This window comes from Sminthopsis crassicaudata, chromosome 5, assembly GCF_048593235.1.
Source record: "Sminthopsis crassicaudata isolate SCR6 chromosome 5, ASM4859323v1, whole genome shotgun sequence".
NCBI classification, from domain to species: Eukaryota; Metazoa; Chordata; class Mammalia; order Dasyuromorphia; family Dasyuridae; genus Sminthopsis; species Sminthopsis crassicaudata.
This window is the reverse complement of record NC_133621.1, coordinates 57317121-57344934: the sequence shown is the minus strand read 5'-3', so window position 1 is coordinate 57344934 and position 27814 is coordinate 57317121. Positions and strand designations below refer to the sequence as shown.

At 32.8% G+C, this 27814-nt stretch overlaps 1 protein-coding gene across 5 annotated transcripts in view; it reads left to right on the top strand.

Moving 5' to 3' along the window:
- NEBL (nebulette) overlaps positions 1-27814 on the top strand; it is a 464176-nt gene that overhangs the window by 402180 nt on the left and 34182 nt on the right. For 2 of the 5 annotated variants that reach the window (XM_074266879.1, XM_074266877.1), the window contains 9 exons: positions 2341-2433; positions 6774-6866; positions 8383-8475; positions 10638-10730; positions 11884-11976; positions 15031-15135; positions 16438-16609; positions 21990-22082; positions 23609-23755. In XM_074266879.1, coding sequence (XP_074122980.1) covers positions 2341-2433; positions 6774-6866; positions 8383-8475; positions 10638-10730; positions 11884-11976; positions 15031-15135; positions 16438-16609; positions 21990-22082; positions 23609-23755 — 982 coding nt within the window. The remainder of the gene's footprint in view (positions 1-2340; positions 2434-6773; positions 6867-8382; positions 8476-10637; positions 10731-11883; positions 11977-15030; positions 15136-16437; positions 16610-21989; positions 22083-23608; positions 23756-27814) is intronic. The other 3 variants (XM_074266880.1, XM_074266882.1, XM_074266881.1) reach the window with 3 other exon arrangements.

Below are 27814 nucleotides of genomic sequence, written 5' to 3'. Positions count from 1 at the left end.
CTGAGAAGGAAAACAAAATGCAAGAAAACAATAACAGAAAGAATGAAAATGTTATGTTGTGGTCCACACTCAGTTCCCATATTTCTCTCTCTGGGTGTAGATGGCTCTCTTCATCACTGCACAAGTGAAACTGGTTTGGATCATCTCATTGTTGAAGAGAACCACGTCCATCAGAATTAATCATCATATAGTATTCTTGTTGAGGTTTATAATGATCTCCTGATTTTGATCATTTCATTTAGTATCAGTTCATGTAAGTCTCTTCAGGCCTCTGTTGGTCATTTCTTATAGAACAATAATATTCCACAATATTCATATACCACAATTTATTCGGGCATTCTCCAGTTAATGAGCATCCACTCAATTTCCAGTTTCTTGCCACTACAAAAAGAGCTGCCACAAACATTTTTGCACATGTGGGTCCCTTTTCCTCCTTTAAGATATCTTTGGGATATAAGCCCATCAGAAACATTGCTGGGTCAAAGAATATGCACATTTTGATAACTTTTTGAGCATAGTTAGAAATTGCTCTCCAAAATGATTGGATCCATTAATGTTCCACCAACAAAGAATCAATGTTCTACTTTTCCCACAACCCCTCCAACATTTGTCATTATCTTTTCCTGTCATCTTAGCTAGTCTGAGAGGTGTAGTGGTATTTCAGAGTAATTGTAATTTGCATTTCTCTGATCAATAGTGACTTGAAACATTTAATATAACTTTTAACAATGAAAGTACATTTTTGTCTTTGGACCTCTTCTATTTGTTCATTAATTTATTTTTTATGACAAACTCTTACTTGTCATAGCAGGCCTCAATCTTCAGTAAGTACATAGATGACCCCATGGATAGGTTTTGGATGAGAAAAGAAAATTTGTTGACCTTCCATTAAAACAGCATTTTCTTCAACTATTTAAAAATATTAGTCCTGTAAAATAATCCTACAAACAACATGACATTAGGTGGAACAAGATTATAAGGAGGTCCTCGGGGACTATATAAATGAAATTTTTATATTTCTCCTAAATCATATGTCAACAATTATTACTGGACTTCAAATATTTACTGGATCATGGTTGGGTTCTGTATTGCTCACTGTCCATTATGACAAGGTATGTTAAAATGGGGTTGGTTATAAAGTACTTAGAATATTGTAATAAAACAGCAAAGATAGGACATTTTTCAGGGCACACTTATGCTTTAAAATAACAGCTATTACTTGTGGTAGCAGAAATGAAGTAATCATTTAGTTTCTCTAAGCCTCAGTTTCCCCATTGGTGAAATAAAGGCATTGCATTAGGCCTCTGAAGTACCTTTCATATCTTAACTTTGTTGAATTAAAAGTTATTTAGTTAAGCAAATACTCATTGTCGTTGAAAGTGTTCATTTCAAGGACTTTTAAAGTATTTTTCTCCTTTCCAATCATTTAGCAAATTCCAAACACGGATTTTGGTTCACTTAGACGACAGTGCTCAGGAATACACTAGTTTTACAGAGGAACAATAGACAGAACTCAGTTAGCAAACATTCTTTCTGTATGGCAGAACTCCAAGAGGAAAAGGGAAAGGGAAATATCTTAGCTTTGGATAAGGTTCTGTCACAAGGAATCTTAAGAGGAAGCTTTTATTGTAATTGACATCTTCTTCCATCTGTATTGCTCAGTAAGCAATGAAATCTCAAACATGTCTCAAAAGGGAATAATTTTGATATCCATATGTGCCTCCATTACAATGTTCCATTTCTACATTTTTTAATAGAGGTGATGGGAAGAGAGAATTAAGGAGTTGGTGGAAAGTTAGGAAAAAAAGACTTTGGAGCAACTAGGTTTGATTTATGTAAAATTTTATTTAAAGACTACTGAAATAATTGTTTGACTTGGGAATGATAGTTGTATTGAATTCCAAGCTTTTTCATAAAAATGGCTAACAATTTGGTAAATTTTATGTTATAGGTTTTGTTTCTCCAAGACTACTTACAAATATGCCCATCCTTTGTGATGAGGACCTATCTGATGTTTTTTTCTTATTAGAGAGAATCAGTTGCAAATAGTTATAATTTGAGTCACGTTTTAATAGTACTAACATGTGAGATTGATGTGAGAGTTTATCTGTGGATTTGGCTGGAAGGTTAGAAGGGAGGGATATGGAAATAAAGTTGAACTTTTACTAATATAATAAATTATTTAGTTGATTTATGAAAATAAAATAATGTTGGGATTTTAAGTTGAAACTCTATTTACATTGTCATAAAACATGGAAGATTAGCTTTCTTTTAAGCAAATTGGTCTGAGGACTTGAAATCTTAATAGACTGATAGCTATTTTTTTCTCTTATAATAAAGGTGTTTTATAAGAAAGGAGTAGGAGCTGGCACAGCTGTAAAAGAGACCCCAGAGATTGAACGAGTCAAGAAAAATCAGCAGAATATTAGTTCAGTAAGTTCTCTGCAGAATCAATTATCCATTTTTTCTTTTTGAAAAAAAAAGCAAACATGAGCCAGATAAATGCCTTCAGGTTGTTTACTAAATAGATTGGTTTAAAAATTATCCTATACTTCATTTAAATGCTTCTTCATCACATTTCAGAGGTTGAACACTGTGATGAAAGCTATGTAGCTTTGCTCCCTTTGAACCTAAGGGAATGTTTCATTCCCTTCATATCTCATAGTACATAAGAAATATTATTTTAATAACACTAATGAAATTTATGATGAGATTTCATCTTTCAAAACAGAATTTTAGCTACATTGTTTTTTTGCAGTGTAAGGAGAAATTTCAGGAGCAATCCAACTGCTTGGAGTGAGGACAAGAAAAATTCCACTGAAAGAATGAATTAAAGATTTATTTGTTGCATTATCTTATGCCTTAAATTTTATAAGAAAAATTTCCTTCTCTTTGTTGTGACATTCACATTTTCTAGAAAGACTTTTAATGGCTTCCTACTCCTCCCCCAAGAAAAAATCACCTCTCTGTTGAGAGTCATTGTGACATAATAGACAGAAGACTGACTTTGGAGTGAGGAAAGCTTGAGTTCAAATCATTTCTCAGATTAATCATAGATGTGAGATAATAACATAGTCACATAATGCATGAGTGCCTTAGGGATCACTGCAAGATTCTAAGTTATAGTGATGTTTTCATGATCCCTCTATGGAATGAGTTATGATTTGGAGAATTTATGGGCAAATAAATATTTCCTCTCTGTTCAACCAACTCCCATCTCATTTCCTTTTTAAAAGAGGAAGGGAAAAAAAAGATGGTAATAATTGCAGTGGTAATAATCTTTATGTTCCATCCATACAATGGATGACAAAATTAAACATTTTCAACTATTTCTACTGAATCTTCTTTTTTATGTTTAATTTTAAATTGAAAAGTTAAAAGTGCTGTTGTATCAAATGAGAAGACCAAATTGAAAGGGCATAGGTCTCACCACTCAAGTATACTGGTTATAGAAGTCTGGGCCACTCACTTAACCTCCACGTATTCGGATAACTCTCTAATTCCATATTTGCAGGGATGATGACAATTTGCATTAGGAGGGACTTTCTGCATCAGTGAAACTGCAAGGACCAGTCTCTATTCCTAGTAATTATAAATGATTATGATTATTGTCATTGTTTTTACCCTTATTACTGGTACTTGCAATAGTCTTAAAGCTCTTTAATGATTCCTTTGTCTAATTTTCCTAAACCATATTCCTCCAATATACATGCTTATGCTCTACCTTCAGAGCATGGGGGGCTTATAGATACTCCATTATTATGTCCAGTTTTAAACTATTCTGATAAATTGGCTACAAGATTGAGTTTAGAGATTGTTAGCCTTTAGTTACTTTTTGTAGGATAAGAAATATAGAATTACTCCAGCATTAAGAGGAGAGACTAGGAAAGACAGTGTAAGAAAAAAAATTTACTCCAGAGATAATACATCACATACAAATAATTGGAATAATAGATTGATAAATTCTTTATCAAAGAGCTTATATTTCCTGAAGCAGACATAAATTGGATGCCTGTAGCAACAAGACAAAAGTTGTCAAAGGTCTGGTGTTTGTCCAGTATAGCACAAGTTTATCCTTGGATTCCATCTAGTTTATGAGGAGAGAGAACTGGAGCATATGAGACAGTGGATTAGTACAATAAGTCACTGTAGAAGAAAGGACAAAAATATTCATGGGCACTTTTTTCTAAAATATTTAAAATATAAGTGAAGAATCTAGATTCCATTAGTATAATGAATGTATGAGGACAATGAATGAAAACAAAATTAAGTATTTATTAGTCCCTCATTAACACATATCTCCAACTTCCAGATCAAAACTCAAGACCCAGTAATTGCCAGTGGACCAATGTGTTGTATCTCTAAATTTACATATCAATTAAAAGTCAGAGGTGAGGTTTGAAACCAGGTTATCCTCACTAGGATTCCAGTACTCATTCCACTGTTATGTTGTTTCAATGAACTTTAAAAATGCACAGTCTAAATATGTCAGAATATTTTAAGTCTTCTTTCAATGACAAGTTTTGACATTGACATGATACATCTATATGTACATGTATAAAATATGTTTGTGATTCTGATTAGTATAATGAAGCACCAGAATGATGATTTTGGGTGATTTTTGCTTTGCAATCCAAGAAAAACCATAGGAAATTTGACATTATTTTTTATATTGAATCCTAGTGACATGGAATAAAGAGTAAAGTCCTGTGTCTTTTTGTCAGAGCTCTTCCTATAAATTCTGGATTAGTATTCAAGTGGAAATGTTACCCTTTTGATATTAACAAGTGATGTCAAGCCAAGATATGATTCCCTAACATTGAAAGATCTTGACATTTTCTATCTCTGAGGTAGATGGTCTTTTAAATCATCAGAGTTTCTCAGTTAAGACTATTCTTTGAATTTTATAGCTAGTTAACCAGACTCTGTGAGTCTCTAAAACTAATTGTTTTTTTGGTCTGGGGCCTAATTTTGATCCTTTAATATTACATCTGCAGATATTTCTGCAGATGCCTATTTCAGAAATATCCTAGAACCATTTCAGGACTGACTTCCAGCCTCGATTGTTTTAAATGGTCTCCAGTGATTTCTAAAATTTTAACTTGAATTCTATGCTAAATTTTCATACACCCCTATTAAGTCCAACCACAAATTGCAACAAATATCCCCCTTTTCTCATCCACTTTCTCTCTTATTTCATCTTATATGAGCTTTAGACAAAACTAAAACATCACATAATTTGATAGCAACTGAGGTCCTTAAGTAATTTAATAGCCAACCCCTTATCTCATGCATGATGCTGGATCAAGCTGTCTCCATTCTCCTTAATCTCATTCTGAATAGAGGCATCTAGGTATTGCAGTGGATAGAGGAAGGGACCTGGGCTCAGGAAGATTTTAATTAAAATCACTTATTAGCATGTGATCTTGGACAAGCCACTTAACTTCTGTTTGCCTCAATTTCCTCCTCTGTAAATTGGGAATAATAACAGCATCCTCCTCTCAGATGTGGTAAGAAAATAAAAAGAGATAAATTTATAAAGTCCTTAGCACAATGACTGGCACATAGTAGACACTATATAATGTTAGCTATTGTTACTGTTATTGGAAAATTAATTGTAGGAGGGGAGGAAGTTTTACTTGAATGCAGTTGAAGGTAGGCTTTTAGGCACCTATTGATACCTTTGGTAATGTAAATATATACATATACTTTCTCAAGTAAGAAAAAATGTTTTATTCTCTTTATAATCTTGACCTGATTTCTCATATGTAGGAATATAGCATAATTTGTTGGTGCTTTAAAAATAGTTCCACTGACTCTTTTCTTTTTATTTCTTAAGTATTTTCTTTTCAGTTTTTCCTTTTCCTTATTCTGGTTCATATTGGTGCTGAATACTATAGCTCACACAAACAAGATTTAAGTAAATTCATAAGTAGTTCAATTTGACTTTGATCTTCTCACCTTCTGTCATGATTCTCTATTTCCATATCAGCAAATTTTAAAAAGTCATTCAATAATCTATAGAAAATAAGAATTAATTTTAAAACTTACCTTTCTATAGGAAAATAGATTATTATTAATTTTTTGTTAAAAGTTCAAAAAGGAATTTTTTTTTCATAACGTTACCTATTTAACATGGATTGTAAATGCTTCTGAACATTAAAAAGTCAGCAATAAAATTGATTTTAAGGTCAAGTAAAATACACTTGTTTTACATATTTATTTGTTATGTAAACTCTTAAATTATCCAGGAGAAAACCAGACATAGGCCCACTTATTCATTGAGAGGAGAAAAATTTGCCAGGCATGATGGCAATTGCTTTTGGAGAGGCTTGCTCTTGGTCATTTCTAAACTTGTTTGGCTAATGCCAAATAGGTAGCTTCTCTAATTCTGGTATCAGTGACCAAGAAGGCCACCAAAGTACCTGATGAGGTGTAAACTAGTCGAGTTTAAAAAAAGTGAGGGAGTTAAAGTTTTCATGGTGATATTAGTGTTACAATAAGGCCCAGAAGTGACTAGTGCTTCTTCCAAGTAGGGTAGCATAGAGATAGCCGATCTTAAATAAACAGAACAACAAATGAATGAGCAAATAATTAAATAAATGTAAAAAAATTTAAAACTATCAGAAAATTAATAGCCAGTTTTGAACCTTTTTGTCCTATTTTGAAACAAACATTTAAATAAAGCAAAATTGGAGAAAAATTTGGAAATATTTGTTAGGCATTGTTTTTGGGGAAAACTCCTAAGATTATACTTTTCATTTGTTATACAGGTAAAATATAAAGAAGAAATAAAGCAGGCAACAACTATTTCAGACCTTCCAGAGCTAAAGAGAGTTAAAGAAAACCAGAAGAACATCAGCAATGTGTGATCACATTACTATGAGTATTTTTTCCTGAGCCTTTTAATCTCTCATCTGCAAAATAGGAATACTAATACTTTTACTAGCCTTCTCACAGAAGTGTTATAAAGCAAGAGCTTTGTAAATTAGGAAGTTTTAATGTGAATTATTATGGGGAAAGCAAATTTTTCATTGGAATTGCCTGTAGTAATGATTCTTTGCTGTTCTAGTTATTATTATTATTTTTTAAAACAGAATGAGGCTACACTGAAATACTTCTCTAGTTTGTATCCATGAAATAGTCTTTTTTTTTTTTTCTTATGAGGATACCTGATTATGCTTTGGATGCATAAGAGGTGGGGAAAGGGAAAATACTGGAGGTTCTTTTCTTCAGCTATCCAGTAGGTATTACCCTTACACTTCCCTTACTTTATTTGTTAAATCAACTTTTTCTCAGTCTCATACATTAAAGATTTAGAAATTTACTTAAATTTCCCAATTGGTGTATGTGTATATATTTATCTACAGAATGAAAAAGTGTGAATGACATTGGACAAAAAAAGTACATTACAAAAAGCCTATGTCTCCACATTAGATTCAGACACCTGTTAAATGAAACAATAAAAGAATAAATAAGTCACTGTAACCAAATTCCAACCTCAAGAAAGGATTCTCAATACAATTCTTTTTAATGGAATTTTAATTATTGATATTTTTGCTTTTTGAAAAATATACAAATTTCAAATGGATACAGTTTAATTACACAAAATAAATTTTTAAAAATTAAATTAAAAATAAATTAAAATTAATATTTTTTAAAAGAACATGCTGTTTTATGTTTGACTAAGATTTTAAGTATCCTTTCCTTTTATGGATTATTTTGATGGGACAGTGACAGTGGACCAAAAATTGTTCAATTTTGATCCTTTCAACAAAATACAACTTCCTCTGCCAAAGAGGCAAGGCAAAGTTCCATAATATCAGGGCGTGTGATGGAGCTGTGGAAAGACTGAGTTTTGAAGATTATTAATACACACACACACACACACACACACACACACACAGAAAAAAGAGAGCACTATTGGCTTGGTTGCTCATGGAGGAGGCAAGACTACATTTGAAAATATTCTAAGTCATCAATTCTTTGCATCTGGCAAATACTTGATAATTGGTTGTTAGATGGTAAGGAAGTAATGGATTATTAAGAAGATAACAAGTAGCAAATTATTAGACATTACTGTAGAAAGTGAGAAAATGGTGTTATTGCTTTTTTTTTTTTTGATAGGACAAATTCCAGAGAATTAACCAATACATAGCTGGAATTTATAGGGTAGAAACCAAAAAGGAGAAATTAGGAATATCAGGACAAATAAAAGCCTAGCAATGTTAAACTAACAGTGAATGCTAATGAGACTTTATTATAAAATCCCAATGAAAATTTTACCAATGAATCAGCCATATGTTATTTCCTTTTATCTCTACTAAGTTATTATTATATTTTTACTTTGCATGATTAAATGTCTTGTGCCCTATTTCTCAGCTCCAATATAGAGAACAGAACTATAAAGCTACTCCTGTTTGCATGACTCCTGAAATTGAGAGGGTGAAGAGGAATCAAGAGCATCTCAGCTTGGCAAGTAGTTTGAGATTTTCTTTTAAAAAACTTTTTATTGTTGTTGTTGAAAAATGATAGTGTGATCAAAACTGATGATTTGATTCATAATAATTTTAAATACTTGCATCCTATTTCCCTCTCCCTTTACACCTTGTAGGACTCTAACTAGATATGAATTAATGAATAAATAAATCTTTTCTTAAGTATTTACTCTATACCAAGCAATGAGATAAGTATTGGGAATATAAACAAGAAAAGTGAGATGGTTTTTGCTTTTAAGGAGCTCACATTCTAATGTGAGGGGATAATTTATAAAGGTAAGTTCAGCAGAAGGAAAGGTCTATAAGGCTAAAGGTGTAGCAAAGTGGTATATGGCAAGGCCTAAGAGTTACTAGTTACTGGTAGATTAGATAATATTTTGAATGGTCTAGTTTAGGGTATAGATTGGTAAGATCCCATAGTGTTTGTCTGTTTGAGGAAGAATTCACCATGTCCCAAGGCTGTCCATTCCAATTTTGGACATGTTAAATAGTTAAGAGTTTTTCCTTTATATCCAACTTAAATTTGCTTCCTAGTAATATCTACCTATTACTCATAGTTCTACCTTATGAGTACAAGCAAAATAATGCTAATCCCTCTTCAACATGGTAGTCCTTCAAGTACTTGCACAGCTTATTGTTTCTTCCTTCCTTCAAAAAAAACCAGACAAACAACACTATAGGACCTTTTTCCTTCTATTTATTCAGATATTTGTCCTTTGCAGATTATGTGGCCTTCCTATAGGTGTCCTAAGTCACACAATAGTCTTCTCCCATTAATTAACAAGAGTGTGAATGACATCTGAGTTATACTTTCACCATCATATTTATTTTAACCCTATTTCTCTGAAATACATAGGGGCAGGGGAAATTATCTGAGAGAAGGGGAAAGAGAAAGAGAGGGACACACACACACACACACAGATGCAAAAAAGAGACTGAGACAGAGAGACAAATTGACACAGAAAGAAACAAAGAGAAAGAAAAGAAAAGAATAGAAAAGGAAATGACTTTCCAAAATTACCTCCTTGAAAATATTGGTTTTAGTATTGGCTGTTTCCAAGTTCTTTTGTTCTCTCCATTTGACTGCAATGGCTTCTTTTAAATATTTCCGATAAAATATGCTGCCTTGAGTTTTCATTAATGCAATTCATAGAGTTTGTATTCTCCTCGGTATTGATCTTTAAGGAATTTATCAAAAACAGTATCTGTTGGGGGGAAAAGCAGTTGTTTAAAATGGCAGATGGGCCAGAGATACACAGATACAAATGGTTGAGTTTGTGTTTATATAATTGAGTCTACCTTAGAGTTAAATAATTTATATTATTGTTGTTCAGTTGTTTTTAGGTCACATTAAACTCTTTGTGATCTCATTTGGAGTTTTCTTGGCAAAGATAAGGAATAGCTTGTTAGTTCCTTCTCCAGCTCATTTTATAGACAAGGAACTGAGTCACACAGGGTTAAATGACTTAACCAGGGTCACACAGCTATTAAGTGTCTGAGATCAGATTTAAACACAGGAAGGTGAGTCTTTCTGACTTCAGGCATAGCACTATCCATTCTTCCATCTTACTATCTGACTAATTTATATAAGATATAAAAAACAACAACAACCAAGTTTTAAAATTTCAATTGTATTTGCATATGTCTATTCATGCATGTGTTATATCTCAGTAATTAACACAGCATCTTCCTTAAAGTAAGTGCTTAATTCACGATGTACAGTCAACGACACTCTAATTTACTTACTAGATTAGTTTTCTAGAAAAGTTATTTAAACTTTTTTCTAGATTTTTAGATGTCACAGTTTTCTCATTGTAAAATGTAGCAGAATAACAATAGCTTACTCAGGCTTGTTGTGATGCATTATCATCTATCTTCAAAGCACTTTGCAAACTTTAAGACTTATGTGAATGTTGTCTATTATTGTTATATGTTGTTATTCACATAAGTCTAAGTTACCTATTATTGTTATATATACATGCATCTAGATATACATATACTTATAAATGCATAGTATCTCTATAATTTGTTTTGACTGTGAAGATTCATTATTTTACTGCATTACTATACTAGCTTCAAAGAGAATATTTAATGGTTTCTCAGACATCTACTAATATTGATTCCTTATCCACCATATAGGTGAAATACAGAGGAGAAATCAAATATGCTACACCTATTTCTGACCCGCCAGAGCTGAAGAGAGTTAAAGAAAACCAAAAGAACATCAGCAATGTGTGATCTTCCTAGAAATATTTCCCCTCCTTAATTGTCATATGTGATTTATTTAAGTGAAAGGATTGGGTTTATTTGGGTTATAACATGGAGCTAGTGGTTGTTTTATATACTCTGACAAATCAGTCAGAGAAAATGACCATAAACACATAATTATAGAGGGCAGTCATGTTTCTCTCTTGCTCTAATTGATACATGATTATATATTCTGATGCTTGGCTATCTCTAGGCCTTGCCTTTATATCTACTAATCTAATATGTATTCTCTGTCATTCTTCCTCTCCTAACCCCAATTCAAGGCAGGTAACTTTTTAAAGCAGCTTTGACCATTGCTATCATGGGACTTCCGTTTCCAATGTGTATAGCTGGGCAATTTTCACAGAACTTTCACTTGCATCTCTCACCCCAGCAATCTATTCAGAATGATCATTTCTCTTATGGAGCTGTCATTCTGCAGTTGCTCCATTTTCTTTAACTCAATACCCAAGATAAAATTTGAAATATATTATTTTCCAATGAGTTTTTGAAAATCATTTGGAATATTATTTCTTAAAAATATCATTAAATATATTTTCTAATGACTAAAATTTTGAATAGTGATGAATTCACACTCCATGGTTCCTATGTCCTCTCAATAAAGAGCATAGAGAGTGGTGATAAAAAATTAAATAGCTATAAGTATTCAAAAAGTCTCTTGCCTTTTATGGTTAATGCAGGAGGATCTATTTAAAGTCATACCTCATTCAAAGTTCCTCCTCTACAGTTAATTACTTATTATCTGCTACAAAATAGTGCTGTTATAGATAGTGACAACTTCAAAAGGTACCTGTAATTATCATTCAGGGAAAAATAGTTCTATGGGACATTCTTACGGAAAAAAAGCTTTTGTGATTAAATATATGTGCTTTTTAGCACATTCACACCTGAGGAGTAACTAACTACTACTGCACTAACAACTATTGCAAGAATTAATAATTCAAGTAGATGATGATTTATGATTCTGACTACAAGAGTGTGTCTGCATCAACCAGTTGTTTCCCTTTTTAATTTTACCTTGCTCAATGGTTCTCTGAAAGCAAATAATTGAATGCTGTCTGATTATGGATTGCTTAAATTAATATTTGGAACTTCTATTTGTTCTATAAAATAATAGGTTCATTATAAGGGACAACTGGGCAAAGCAACTGCCATAAGTGTCACTCCAGAGATAGAAAGAGTCAAGAGGAATCAAGAAAATATCAGCTCGGCAAGTGGTGCTTTGAAATCTTTTCTTCTTCTTTCTTTCTTTCTTTCTTCTTTCTTTCTTTCTTTCTTTCTTTCTCTTCCTTCTTCCTTCCTTCCTTCCTTCCTTCTTCCTTCCTTCTTCCTTCCTTCTTCCTCCTTCCTTCCTTCCTTCCTTCCTTCCTTCCTTCCTTCCTTCTGCCTTCCTTCCTTCCTTCCTTCCTTCCTTCCTTCCTTCCTTCCTTCCTTCCTTCCTTCCTTCCTTCCTTCCTTCCTTCCTTCCTTCCTTCTTTCTTCTTTCTTTCTTTTCTTTCTTTCTTTATCTTTCTTTCTTCTTTCTTCCTCCCTCCCTCCCTCCTCCCTCCCTCCTCCCTCCCTCCTCCCTCCCTCCTCTCTCTCTCTCTCTCCCTTCTTCCTTCCTTCCTTCCTTCCTTCCTTCCTTCCTTCCTTCCTTCCTTCCTTCTTCCTTCCTTCCTTCCTTCCTTCCTTCCTTCCTTCCTTCCTTCCTTCCTTCCTTCCTTCCTTCCTTCCTTCCTTCCTTCCTTCCTTCCTTCCTTCCTTCCTTCCTTCCTTCCTTCCTTCCTTCCTTCCTTCTTCCTTCCTTCCTTCCTTCCTTCCTTCTTCCTTCCTTCCTTTCTTTCTTTCTTTCTTTCTTCTTTCCTTTCTTTCTTTCTTTCTTTCTTTCTTTCTTTCTTTCTTTCTTTCTTTCTTTCTTTCTTCTTTCTTTCTTTCTCTTTCTTTCTTTCTTTTTAAAAAAGAAATAATACTTCCAAGATGTAACCATAGAGCTAGACCTAAAATTAAGTAATCATTTATTGCTTAATTTTAAAAATAATTTTGAACTTATAAGAATATATTCTTTTTAAAAATAATATACATGTGTATGTATGTCTGTCAGATTGAAAGAGCCTCAGATAATTGAAGAGTCTCCTAAATGAGATCTATAGACTCCAGAATTCAGCCTAAGGCTCTACATGGGATACATACATATCTATGTATAATGGACTATATATCTCCATGTGTACATCCATATATATATATATATATATATATATATATATATATATATATATATATATATAGATGTATCAAGACATAAAAAGGCATCAGGGTTCAAACTCATAAAATAAATGCTACGATGATTGTGAGATCTTAGTTAAATTGAAGAACTTAAAGTATGAGGCCATTATTTGGTACTTTGAGTATGTCTCCTTGATTCCTACATGCAATGTATCTATGCTATATGTACATATGTGGTAAATATAACATTCACTGAGAAAAGAGATTTTATGTATTTGTTTAAGAATGTGTGTTTTAAAGGTATGTGAAATGTATCCATATTAAAGACTATGTATATGGGGAAATTATGTTTATGTGTGGCAGAGGGCAAAAGAGAGTATGTATGTGAAATAGAATTACACATGTTGAGCTTTAATAATGTGTTTTGGAATTGTCTTTTAAAAGATTATGAGTATCACTTAGGATGTTCTGTAATTCTTTGAGATTTAATATAATCAGTATTATTTTTAAGTAGAATAGCAGATCTTCCTGTCTCCGTATAACTGTAAACTATGTCTAGATATATAGTACTGATGAGAGGTACTGTGGAGCAGTGCATAGTGAACCAGACCATTGAGCCAGGAGTTTAAATTCAGCTTTGACCCATATTGGCTAAGTGATCATTTAACTAGTTAATGCTTAGAATAACTCTCTAATGTCATAAACTGCATAACTTATGCATTTCCTGACAATGAATACCATATATTAATGAATTCACCCTCTTACCTGCCAACATACATACATACACACATATATACACACACACACACACAATGGTATAGATATGTATTTGAACACAAGTTCATCCTTATTTTAGGTGCAGACCATATGTTATAGACAAAAAAAATTGTGCTATGAGGAAATATTTTTCTTAGCTAGGACCAACTGATTGATATTCCATTAATGCTGCAGAGCATAGTAGCATTTCTGGTTTTGGAAAATGGTATTACTTTTAATATATTAAAATTTTTAAGGATATTATTTTAACTAAGGTGCTGAAATAATTCAATCTTTCATCTTAATATGAATACATATTGTCACATCATCTATGTAAGTTAGAACAATCAATTAGCCATTGTCTGTGAACCAAAGCTCCCAACAAAAAGGTATTTTTAAAGGTATAAAAAATAGGACTGTGTTGGTAGTCTATGGTAAACATATAGGAATGTCTTGTTTGGACAGCAATTTTTTTCAGTAAAACTTGTGCTTCAATATTGAATTATATATATATGCCTTCAGGTCTATAATAATTGACTCTCTAATCCTACAAATAATCAGTCTGATAAATGATGGTATTCCATTTTTTAAGTGCCAAGAATACATGAGCTGTTCCTGGCACATCCAGGAGATTTTGCTGCCTGAAGAATCAGTTTTTAATCTGATTTTAAGGTTTTAAAACCTGCAGATTGCCACTACTGTTAAGGGAGTCTAAAGAAATATTTTCCACCTAAATTACTTTTTAACTACAGTTGTGAAGAAGTTAAAATAGTTGAATCATGCAGCCATTTTTTACAACTGTCTTTCCATTAATCCTTATTCCCAAGAGAGGAAGAGAAAAGGGGAAATGGATTGCAGATAAGAAGCCACTATGTGAGCACCCATCTGTATTCTAGGGGTGTATGAGGAAAAACAAATATAGTACTTTTAGAATTGGCTTCTCCTTTATCTGTCTATACCAAGAACCAGTGGAACAAATGATACACATAGTTATTGGTCACCCCTATAGCTGTCTCTTTAGCAGAAACAGTTCCAGATGAGTGTATGTATGTACATAAAATCATTTGGAATCATTTTTGAGCCTCTTGAGACTTTTAATCTGAAAAGAAAAAAGATGGCTTTGGCTATGGGTGAGTGCTGATTGACAATTTCTTGAGAAAACTGTAAATATTTTTAAGTACATTGTATATCATCTATATTTTGAAAGGGAATAGGAGAAGAAGAAGATATAGAATTATGTGTATGTGTTTAAAATTTAATTGTGTTTTATTCTAAGTTTGTCTTGGTTATTATTGCTTTACAGGTTAAATACACCCAGGATCAGAAACACATGAAAGGTAGACCAAGTTTGCTTGTGGATACCCCCGGACTGAGGCATGTTAAAGAAACTCAAAACAATATTTCTATGGTAGGGTACAACTGCCTGACTTCTCACGACCAATGTATACTAAAGAACATCATTGCATCATACCCTGGAGATGTTAGTTCACCACTAAGCTGGATAATGATTAAAGCACAGTTTGGGGTTGCTCAGTTTGCCTTATGGTGAATTTTCTAACTGCACTGAAATGTAATGGAAACACTTAGAGTTTCAATAAAAAGATTTTCTCTACCAGTTTGATTTTTGCCTTTTTATTTTCAAATTTCAAATTCCTTCTCTCCTTTGAATGCCTCGTGTGACTGACAATTGCCTGGGCCACTTATGTTTGGGGTTGAATTTGGGTTTAGCATGTTTGCATGTTGTAGTGCATCTTTCAAAGAGCTGTTTGTGTTTTATTACCATATTAGGGCATTCAGGTTTATAATCCAATTGCTTTATGGGTCACTAATATTTTTATTAAATCACTATTAATAAGAAAAGGTTGAGCAATAAATAGGGACTTAATTCACAGGTATTGTTTTAATGAGCACTTAGAAAGTAACTACAGTAATATATGTGCACATGTGTAACTTAAATATATATATGCTTGCATATTTTTAACTTTAAAAAGCATATATATATACATATATATTTAAATTTTTATATTCATACCTTTAATATGTACTTTAAAATTATAAATATAAAGGCTTAAATATATATAGATATGATTTTTGGAGTTAAATGAAATTTAAATGCACATGTATATATTGGTTAAAGATATGCACATATATTTCTGTAGTTGCATTCATAACTTCAAAAAATATATTTTTGAAATCATAAATGTGTAGGTTTAAAAATTTATATATATGTTTATTTTGGCATTATGAATATATATAGGGGGCAGCTAGGTGGCGCAGTGGATAGAGCACCAGCCCTGAATTCAGGAGGACCCGAGTTCAAATCAGGTCTCAGACACTTAACACTTCCTAGTTGTGTGACCCTGGGCAAGTCACTTAACCCCAGCCTCGGGGGGGGGGGGAATTAATATATATAGGTTTAAATGTAATTTTAAAGCTCTTCTCTGTGAGCCCTAGTAATAATTATCTTAGTAATTAAGACACTTAAAAATCAGTATCATCACTCAAATTATGAAGTTAGCAGAAGAGTGTATGACAAACTATAGGGAGAAAAAATAATATTGATTTATTCATTTAAAAAGATTAGTTTTTATCTGTGTAATCATTGGTGATCACCATATATAGGCAGGCATCCATAGAATAACATTTTTGCCTTACTCATCATTCTATGGAATAAATTGCAGCACAGTCTGTTTTTCTTCCCCCTTTTTAGGTAAAATATCATGAAGACTTTGAGAAGACGAAGGGCAGAGGTTTTACTCCAGTTGTAGATGATCCAGTGACAGAGAGGGTGAGGAAGAATACCCAGGTTGTCAGTGATGCTGCTTACAAAGGTATACACCCACAGATTGTGGAAATGGATCGGCGGCCTGGAATCATTGTAGGTAAGCTGATCTCTGTGGAAGGACTGACTCATGGTGAAAGGGAGGTCCTAAACTGAGAATTTGTCTCCTTAAGGCTTGAGATGCATTTTACATGGTAATCTATTCCAAATGGATTCTATTTAAAGTATCATAGCTATTGAGACTGTATTTTTTCAGGCTAGGTGAAACTTTGTAACGTGCTCTCCTGGCAGTTACAATTACTAGTCTGTCCTAGACCCACCAGAGTACCTTTGACCACTGTCCTTTGCAGTGTGAGCTCTACCCGGCTCGCCTCCTCTGAGGCCTTCTAAGGTCTCTGGCCACAATCTCTTGAATCTATAGCTTAGTAACCGGTAGCGCACTCAAGAACAATCACGTGTAATCTTAAAAGCCTTTATTATACCTACTCACATAATGCCCTAACTGATGCCCTGACTTGTTGGTTCCCTGGTGAACACCTGGTCAGAATTCCTTGCATGTAAAAGCTGGAAAATATCTCTTAAAAAGTATATTTTAATATTTAATATTAGAAAACCTATAATCTACTTACAAATCTGTTGGGGAAGGGGTAGTTTTGATGCCTTTTTGATATGTCCATATTGGTCTTTGCAAATGATAATTGCTTAGCAAAAACACTAAAAATATCTTTTTTTTTGAGGAGCTATAAATGTATTAATGTATTAATTAAGCCATGAAAAGATATTCTTCATGAGTTTTCCCTTGCTCTAGTGGGAGTAGAATTCTCTCAAAGCTCCTTTTAATCATCTTCAGTGTAGGGTTCCTGCTAAGAAGGAACATTACAGTGGCAGCATCCTCAGAGAGGCTATTTACAGGGGTGATAATTACACACATTTCTAAAAAGGCATTTTGGAATTTCAATTTTAATATTGCATATAGAAGGAGTAAGTGAGCTGTTCTCTAGATATATGTAAATAAAGCTGACAGTCTTTATCACTTGATCTTTTAAGATTAAGGAGAATCATTTACTATCTGAGGAGATTCTTGTCACTAAAATAGAAATACTTCTATTGACTTAAAAATGAAACATGCCAAAGTCAGAAGACCAATTATTGTGAGCTTTTCTCTTGACTCTGTTTTGTGATTTTATGTGATATAAATTAGCAAAAGAAAATCAGCATGGAATGAGGGAATAGAGAGATAGCATTGGAATCAGGAAGATCAGGGTCCAAGTCTCTCCTCTGACACAAATTAGGTGTCTAATTTTGAACAAGTAACTTAAACTCTTAATGTTTTAGGCAATTCTCTAAGGCTCAAAATACTACAAATGGTACAGACTTAACATTGGTAGAGAAAGATCCTTGCTGAGAGTTTTACAATGAAATAAAAATGAAAGAAGAAAAACTGATTCTGTCCAAGTCCTACTTACTGTCTCCTTATTGTATAAAGGTGAAAATGTGTCCTTGAAGACTTTGCCAGAAGAATATAAGATTTGGCAAGACATGCAAAGTTAAATGGATTTTGAAATGTTTGTGTCTACTATTGGAAGATGAAACTGAGCATGGAGAGACTTTTTGCTGAGTTAGTCCCAGGAAAATGTCTTTTCTTTTTTTTTTAGCTAAAGCAACTCATAATCAAGTGTGTGTGTGTGTGTGTGTGTGTGTGTGTGTGTGTGTGTGTGTGTGTGTGTGTGTTCCATTTGTATTGATAGAGGGAATGCCCAATTGGTGAAGATCCAGGAGATCAGGAGAAGTCAGGAGAAAACTTGCCATTGGGTCTCTTTGCACATTACCAAGTTTCTTACAAGACGTAAAAATGACCACAAATAAATTACAAATGGCTGATTTAGGAATCCTAGTCTTTATGTATGGCAGCAGAATTGAAATGACCAAGTAAACTTGAGTCTTTTTAATATTCTATTTCTTTTAGAAGTTGCTTGCACAAAGCAAGTTGGGTGGGTTTTTAGTTTTATTTTGTCCATATCAAACATTGTCTTTTATACTGCTTGGAGACTTTTTTCTCTAATAAGAGTGAATTTTACTAAGGCAAGGAGCTATATTAGCAGCCTAGATTATTTATAATAGAGATAAGATTTATTATTTCTGGAATTCCATTTGATGAAGTGATATTATAATCTGAAAATGTTCAGATTTGGGGTAAGTGTACCTTATGAGCTCTAGCTTGTCACTGAAACTTTAAATCAAAATAGTAGACCTCCCCAATGCCATAGCTCCAGATTCCTTCTATGGACAAATGCAAAAATTCCAGCAGTGTCATCAGTCAGCAAGAATTTATTTTTATTTTAAAAAATAAATTTTCTTATATCTTTTATTTCTTAGCTATTCCAAGTATTCTCTCCCTTCTCTCTTCCCTTCCCAGAGAGTCATCATATATAACTAATATTTTTTAAGAATTAAAAAAGGACAGCTTGATGGTACAGTGAATAGAATACCAACCTTGGAGTCAAAAGAATTTGAGCACAAAATAGGCTCAAACATTTAACATTTCCTGGCTGTGTAAGCCTGGATAAGTCACTTAATCCCAATTGCCTTGCCAAGCAAACAAATAAATATTTTTTTTAAAAGAGTAAAAAACAAACAAAAAAAACCCAACCAACCAAACAAACAAACAAAACAAAACAAAACAATCAGCACAGTGATAGATATATTGGAAAAAAGTCCAAAAACATGTGCAATATATGCTCTCTCTTCCTCTCACTTGCACAAAGTGTTGAGTTTGGAATGTCCTCATATCTTTTTAATCAAGACCTCAAGAAATATTTAAGAGCTTCCTATGTGCTAGGCAGTGTCCCAAATGCTGGTGGTAGAAAGACAAAAACTAATCCTTGTTCTCAAGGAGCACTCAGTCTAATGGGACAACATGTAAATAACTATATGCAAACAAGATATGGATAGGGTAAATTGGGGATAGACAATAGAATTGTGGGTGACTGAAAAAAGCTTATTGTGGAAGGTGGAACTTTAGCTGAAGGAAGCCAGAGAAACCAGGAAGAAAAAATGAGGAGGGAAAGAATTCCAGCATGGGGTGAAAAAAATTCAGAAGAGCATAGAGGAAGTGAAAGAACAATAAGGAACAGCAAAAAGGCCAGTGTGAGGAGTCAGTGGAAGAGAATACAGGGAAAGAAGATTTGAAAGTTATTGTTTCTATATTATTTTGGAAGTAAAATACACTTGTGTATACATGGTTAAAGTTGTGTTTAAGAATTATTAATTTGATAGCTAAGCAGAGAATGGAGTGGAATGGAGAAAGATTTGAATCAGGAAGATCATTGTAACAATCTAGGAATTAGTAATGAGGCTCCACTCCAGGGAGGTTATGTAGTCACAGGAAGGAAGTAGGAGTACATGAAATGTTAAAGTAAAAATGACGAGATGACAACTGATTGGATATGGGGAATGAAAGAGTGAAGCATTGAAGGTAATTCAGGTTGTGAATCAGAATGACTTTTAGGATAGTGATCTTCCTTACAGTAATAGAGAAATTAGGAAGAATCTACGGTTTGGAGGAGTTAAGTTTTGAGCAAGTTGAGTTTAAGATGCCTGGGCACATTCCATTGGAGATGTCCTATAGGCAGTTGGAAATGAGAGACTGGAGATTAGGGATAGAGAGAATGTGGAAATGACAATTAAATCCATTAAACCTGATGAGATCACCAAGTGAATAAGATAGAGGGAGAATATAAGAGGGTCTTGGACAGAACCTTGTAAGACCCCCATGGTTAGAAGGCAGAATATGGATGAAGACCCAACAATGTAGGCTGAGGAGTGGTGTAAGGAGAGGAGTGGACAATGAGTACTCTCTCTTCAGGAGAAAGCAATGTCATAAAAACCTAGAGAAAAGAGAGTATTGACAAGAGAGTGATAGTATCAATTGTTGCAGAAAAATTAGGAAAGTTGAAAATTAAGAAAAGGGCATTAGATTTGGAATTTTGGAATTACTAAATACTTTAGAGAAATCAACAAGTTGTCTATAATTTATAATGCCATAGTATTACATTGGAACTTTTGGAGGTTGAATTTTCCCAGGTTATGCACATCAATATATGTTAGGAGTAGGTCTTGAATCTGGGTTTTCTTAATTCCAAGTATGACTCTATTCATCATGCCATTATACTTCTCTTTTGCTAGTTTAAATTAAGTTAAAAAAATACAGTAAGTAGGGGGAAAGTTTCTGGAAGTGGTTCTTCTGGTTTTGGCATGCATTATTTTAAAGTCAACTGAAGAGATAATAATTCCTGGATTTTACTATTGGGTCAAAAAAAAAGTGACTGTAGGAGTACTTGAATATATCTATTTTGCTGAATTAAATTGTATTTACATTTAATTTTTAAAAAATTGAATAATCAAATACCTGATTGTCTTATGGTGTTTTCCCCTTTACAACTAAATTTTTAACAGTGAAATTCTTATATTAATAGCTCTTTGTTCTAGTATTGATCATAATTATAATGCCAACTTAGATTTAAGATACATATTCTACAGCTAAAGAATAGCCTTAAGTGTGGAGCTTTTGGTTCAGGAATAAAAGAAGTCATTCTCAGCCACAGAAACAACAGGTTCCAGTTGAACACGTGGAATTTCTCTACCCTACAGCTCACATCCTTGATAACTTAAAGGTAGCATTCTGGAGTCTCCAAGAAGATAATTTCCTACTTCTGACACTAGTTTTGTGACCATGACCATATTCTCTGACTTCCCTAAACCTCAGTTTTCCTCATTGGTTTTGGTATGCTGAACAATGGCTACATGTCTGTTTTGCCTTCTGTGGAACAGTAACAGCAAAACCTTTCTTTTTCAATCTCATTATCTCCTGTGGCAAGATTATCTGTAGGAAATTTTGCAACCATTTTGGAGAAGGGATACATATGTGAACTTAGAGGCATGTATCTTTGTCTTCTATGAAACATTTATTAAAGTGAGCATTCCCAAAACATTTGCTTCTGATGTAGTGGAGAGTATATGTTTTCTAGACAAAAACCTCTTAGTGGTTTCTTATGAGTTAGTAAATTCATTCTACCTTTAATACTTCATCTAGTTCAGTATATGGTGAGAAAAAGACTTGGCACTCAAACAATACAGTACAATTAGGAAATACTTGCCTTGTGTGGACATGGGCCATGCTATAAAAGGTTTTATAGGTTTACTGATGATTACATCAAAAAGCCCTTAAGTTGTCTTCCAATTAAAAAAAAAAAGCTTTTAAGATAAACTGAGAAATTTAAATTTAATCACACAGTTCTCTTAACAAATACTTCTGAAAATGAATGTTTCTTAGCTCATTCCAAGAATACAAATATCTCAGAAAAACTCTCAGAAAAATCAACAACATGAAGCCATCTGAGTTCTTATTGCTTTTCTTTGCAGGGAATCATTCTTATTTTTCTCTTGATTTTTTTTTTTTTATTTCTTTCTTTCGGTGAAAGACCTTAAAGTTTGGCGTACTGATCCTGGCTCTATCTTCGACATTGATCCATTGGAAGACAATATTCAATCTAGGAGTCTACATATGCTTTCTGGTATTACTCATATTTTGAGTTCTTCCATGTTGGCATGGTTTTGTCCCAAAAATAACCATCCCCCCATAAGCATTCAGATTCAATTATTCTGCTGTGAGCTTTAAAAACATTTTTTAAAATCATGACTTTGAAATGAATTATTGTTTATAGTTATATATTTCTTGAGAATAGATTTTAATCATTGATATAAGTGAAACCTGATAAAAGCACTTTTATTAAAAACTAGATTGGAATGTCCTATTATTCCTAGATTCTGTCAAGAGTGTAGAGTTCCCACTCATCTGCTTTTTATTAGTAAATATGATTTCAGTAGGCTTTCTGGATTCACAAATACAGTTATTTGGATTTTACTAAGCTTTTGAGACATAAACTAGGTTTAAATTTTGAATACACTCTAACAGTGTTTTCAAATCCTATTATAAGATTTTCAAATAAATATTGTAGAGATTTTTCTATAACTTGAATAATCTCTTAAAATTGAATTTATTTTTGGTCACATTCAAAAGGATACAATATTTAAGCATTTTAAAAGAGAAAACTATAGTTTCACTTAGTCATGAAAGTTTACTATTAGGCTTTGATTAGCTTAAAATGAATAGCTTATGGGTAAGGTTTATGTGACTTTTAACTTATGCTGTCATCTCTAAATTAAAGGTACAGGAAATGGAAGTTTGTAGTGATAATGGTTTCTTAGAAACTGTCATTTTGCATTTTAGACTTCCAGATTGTAGAGGTTTGACAGTCAATCCAAACATTACAGTGAGTCAAACTAGACGACACCAAGGATTTACAACCTCTTTGCTAGATTTGGTTATTGACTTTGATCATGTGAACAGTCACAGATCGAAATCTTCTTCTAATCAATTTTATCTGTGTAGGCATTCAGGCTATACACACATATATACACATGTTTATATGCATATGTATATGTGTATGCATATTATATACAAATAGAGATAGACAGCTTTTAACTTTGTGAACTTGTTAATGTTTTGGTGTTTTGTTTTGTTTTGTTTTTTTCTTAACCATTCCCTAACTATTGGTAGAAATTCAGATTGTTACCAGTGTTTTCCTAATAAAAGGAAAGTTTTTTTTTAAAAGAGGCCCATTCTTTTTTCCCTTGGCCTACCAAAAATAAAGGTAGACAATTAATAAAAAAGTATTCATTTTCTTTACATGCCCAGGGAAGATAATATTGTACAGAGAAATGTGTTAGCTTTAATGTTAGAAGATCTACCTCCAAAAACTAAATCTGCTATTTAATACCTGAGTTACCCTAAGTAAATTATGTTATCTCTCTCAGCTTCAATTCTTTCTGGTCAAAATAAAGAAGCTAAAGTGGTTTACTTCTACAGGCCCTCAGTCTCAATTTGCATTCACTGATTATAGAGAATAGAAAGTAGGACTTTGATGGCTGAAACCTAAATATTAGGTTGTCTTTTCATGTTAATTTTTATTTTTTTTCCATTTCTTTCTGTTCTTTGATCGTGTAACCATATACATGGACATTCTTTTCTCCCAAATAGAAAAGGCAAGTCTCTACAGTAGATATCGATCTCATTCAACCAGTACCCTTGGTGTAGGACTAGGGGATGACAAGTCAGAAATCTCTGGGACAAACCCTAGCTATTCCTTCTGCAGTGAGATAACAAGACCATCTGATGAAGAAGGAGGTATCGGATCTTTCCCAAATAGACTAATTCATTGATATTTTGTGGCACTATGCATGACTTCTATTCTTAACACATCTTCACATGTGTTTATGTGTATATGTATAAATATTTGTCTGTTATTATAGTTGGAAACTTGAAGATAAGTTCTGCAAGTCTTGGGTGTGCTCTACCAGCATGCTCTTTGGCATGTACTTTCTTTATTCCACTTGTGTATTAATGAAGGTAGAGCTCTGATGACTGAAGGCCCTCCTCACTGCCATTAGTCTCAAAATATTTACTAGGTGCATCTGTTTTAGAACATTAAAATGGTTGACATGAATATTAAACATTTGTGTGTGCCAAATAGGCCCATCAAATAGCAACAAAACTGACCAGAATATAATGAATAATTAATTCTTGATTTCCCATAAGAATGTCCATGTCACAATAGCATTTAAATGTCATATACTTCTAAGTATATGAGGGAAGATTAGCCCAAAGTTAGAATAGGTCTAAAAAGTAATCAGTGGTCTGCAAAAGTTGTAATCATTTTTAAAAATATAGTTATTGGGATTGGAGTTTTTTTTAAGGTGTCGAAAGTAAAAGGGTTTCTTTCTCCTTATCTTTCTCCAATTATATCTTCTGTGTCCTTTCCTTTTCTTCCTCTCTTCTTCCATGCTCTTTCTGAAATTATATTTGGTTTTGGAGATGGTGAAGAGAAGGTTTTTTTTCTTCATTTTTAATAAGAGACTTTTGAAGACTATAATCTTCCATACACAGATTCAGAAGAATGAATCTCTCCCATGGAATATAAGGAATAAGATCAAATAGTGCAGGAGACATTTGGGGTGACAGTGGTTTCCTAAGACTTTCAAATTATGCTACCTAGGTAGTTACTATTCTGCCCATATTTAGGATGGGTCTTATTATCTTAGTATAGATATCACACTTACCAATCAAGCTATATTATGGTGATGCTTTGATGATTAATTTTCATTCTTGTAACTAGACATGAAACATACCAACAAAGTAGCTAAAGATCTAGTGAGATATTTCATACCAAGAGCATATGGCTTGGACTCTCATTTAGATTTCATATTTTTCAGTGTGTGTATGTAAAATAGGAAATTTTGACCATTTGTTTTATGTAAACTAAATTCACTCAATTGAAATTTGCTCAGTTGAAATAAACAAATATGCAGATTTAGTTTTAAAATTAAAAGTCCCATTTATTGGTTTTTAAGTGTAAGTTTATAGTGTTTGAATAGTTTCCCATGAAATAATTGGGTTTGTTTTTGTTTTTGCTTTTTTATTGCTTGGGAGTATGTTTGTTTTTCCGACAAAAGAATATAAAAATGGAAACAATTTTCTTGCATTTGTGCTGATGGATTCAAGGGGAGGAAGTCAAACTCTGCCCTTTTTGGTTATTTTGAAATTGAACAATTTGAAATGTGTGTTCTGAGCTCTGATGAGAAAGTTTTCAATTGAAACTTTTGTAGCCTAGATGCTTTCTGGTAATGACAATTTTTAAAAAATATCTTTGGTTTTCCTTAGAAAACCTATCCAACATTTATTTAAGAGAATATTCTGAAAATTGAGGACAATTTTTAAAGCAATTTTCATATCTTTTGAGAGAAAAAAGGGCAAGACAGGAGTTGTGATTTCAGATGTCTTTGTTCTTACATGGTAAAGAATGTGCACAGACTTGTTTCTTTCTTGTAGATGATGGCTGTTTTTTCAGGATTTAGTGGAAATATTGCATCATTATTTTGTATCGTAAAGATTGGCATCATGTTATAGAAACATTACATTTCTTTCTCTAGTTCTTGATATCTAAAACCACCCTTTTTGTTTTTGAGCCTACACAATGGAGACTATGCTTATGCCTTGAAGGCAATCTATTTCATTTTTTTTTAAAATTAAAGGGCACAATATTTTCATGAGTTTCAGGTTTATTGTACTCATTACTGAGTAGAATAAATCCTGATTCTTAACAAAAAGGGTTAAGCCATCAGCATTCTTTGATTTTGTGTCTTTGATGTAAATATACTTCATTTTGAACTTTCCCATTTGGTTTTCATGAGCATTCATTCACACATAGAGGCTCTCTCCATTGTTTTAGTTATATGTCTTTTATGATATTTTCCCATCTTGCTTTGATTGTGGAATGTTTTCATTTTCCAGTATTATTTGGTTGAATGGGAATTTTTCTTTTCATTGGTTCTATCTCCTAATGTTTTAGATTTCCAAACGGTTTACATTTTCACCCCCAGTTTCATTGCTTTTATATACTAAAGAAGGATTTATTTAAACCTTGCTCCATTTTTAAAAATTGTGTTTTTTTCTTATTTTAAATGATCATAGTTTTGCCATTAGATTGATTTAATATATTTTTATCTACAGATATTGTTAATTGTTGATTGAACCAAATACCATTTCTACTGGAAGAAAATGATGTCAACATTTAGATTTTTATTTTCAAAACACTTAAGCCCATTATACATTTATGTAATTTCCATCAGCAAAATTTGCCACCAGTCATCAATACTGAAATAGTATGGCTATCCCTTTCTATCTTGAAAATTTATAATGGGATGTTGATTAATGGTCAATAAACTCTAGTGATGTCAGAACTAAAAGGAAAATTAAATCCTTCTAATAATTAAATTTTTTGAACATGATCTTGTGTACTTGAATGGAAAAAATCATCGTAACTGTTGGATTACAAATTATGATCTCAAAATTAATTTGAAATGTATCATGTGAAATAATTTCATGACAAATCTGAAGAAGTAAAAAATAAATTAACTTAAAAACTGAAAAAAATTTTAATCTGACATGCTATTTCTTTGTTAGAAATCTACCTAATGGCTTCTTCCCTGTAAGACTTTCTTTGATCTCCTTTTTCTGTTTTGTGTGTGTATGTCAACTTGCTTATATGAGGCATTTGCGTTCTGCTCTTATTTGAAATCTAAGACAGTGTTTATACAATCTTTTGTTAAAAGCAATTTTACATTTACATTCAGTTCTTTTATTTGCTTCTGTTTGTCAGTGTAAAAGGTGGTGGAATAGGGCAGAATAAGATAATGAAAAGTGATATCAATGTTATTAATTAGAAACAGTAACTCTACAAATTTGATATTTTCCTATTTTCAGTATTGTGATTCTTTAAATTTTGGGGAAAAAAAGGCATAACCTCTCCTCTTCTTTAGCTGGCCCAAAGCAAATCCTATTTCCTGTGATAATTCAAATTATTCTTCAATACTGTCCTAAGCAATTGGGAGACAAAGAAAGGCAAGATTGTCCCTTCTCTAAAAGAGTTTACAGTCTAATGAGCGAGACATCATGTAAATATAAATAAGATACAAACAGGATAAATTGGGAGTAAACAGAAGGTAGAGTTTTAATGGAACTTAAAGAAATCCAGAAAGCAAAGTTGAGGAAGAAGGACTTTCTAGGAATTGTGAATAAGCCAGTGAACATGCATGGTCTCTACAGATGACTGTCTCATTCCAGGAACAGAAAAGAGACCACTGGATCACTTGTACATGGAGTGGGGAAGAGTATAAGGTTTAAGACTGGAATGGTGGTCAGGGAAAGGCTCTGGATATCAAACAGATAGTTTTATATTTGAGCCTGGAAGTGATAGGGAGCCACAAACACAATCTCTTTGTTCTCTTCAATTTTTCACCTCAAAATATACTACCCATTGTATCTAAAGCAAAGCTTCTTAAACTTTTTTTTTCCATTTCTAATCCCTTTTTGCCTGATAATTATTTATATGACTTGGGATTTATAAGTATGTGAAGCGTTTACTGATAATAAACCATAATTTTGTGACTCTTACATTTTTATGTGACCCCATATGGAGTCATGACTCATAGTTTAAGAAGCTTTGATCTCAAGAATAATGTTAAATGTTCTCTAGTATTATCAAGATTTCCCAGGAATGACTAGAAACATTGTGAATCAGTTTAGCATAGGGGAGATAACAAAACCTGTAGTATAGAGGCTGTCCTAGATTTCTTATATGGATCAAATGCATAAAAGTGCTTTGCAATCCTTTCAAGTGTTCTATAA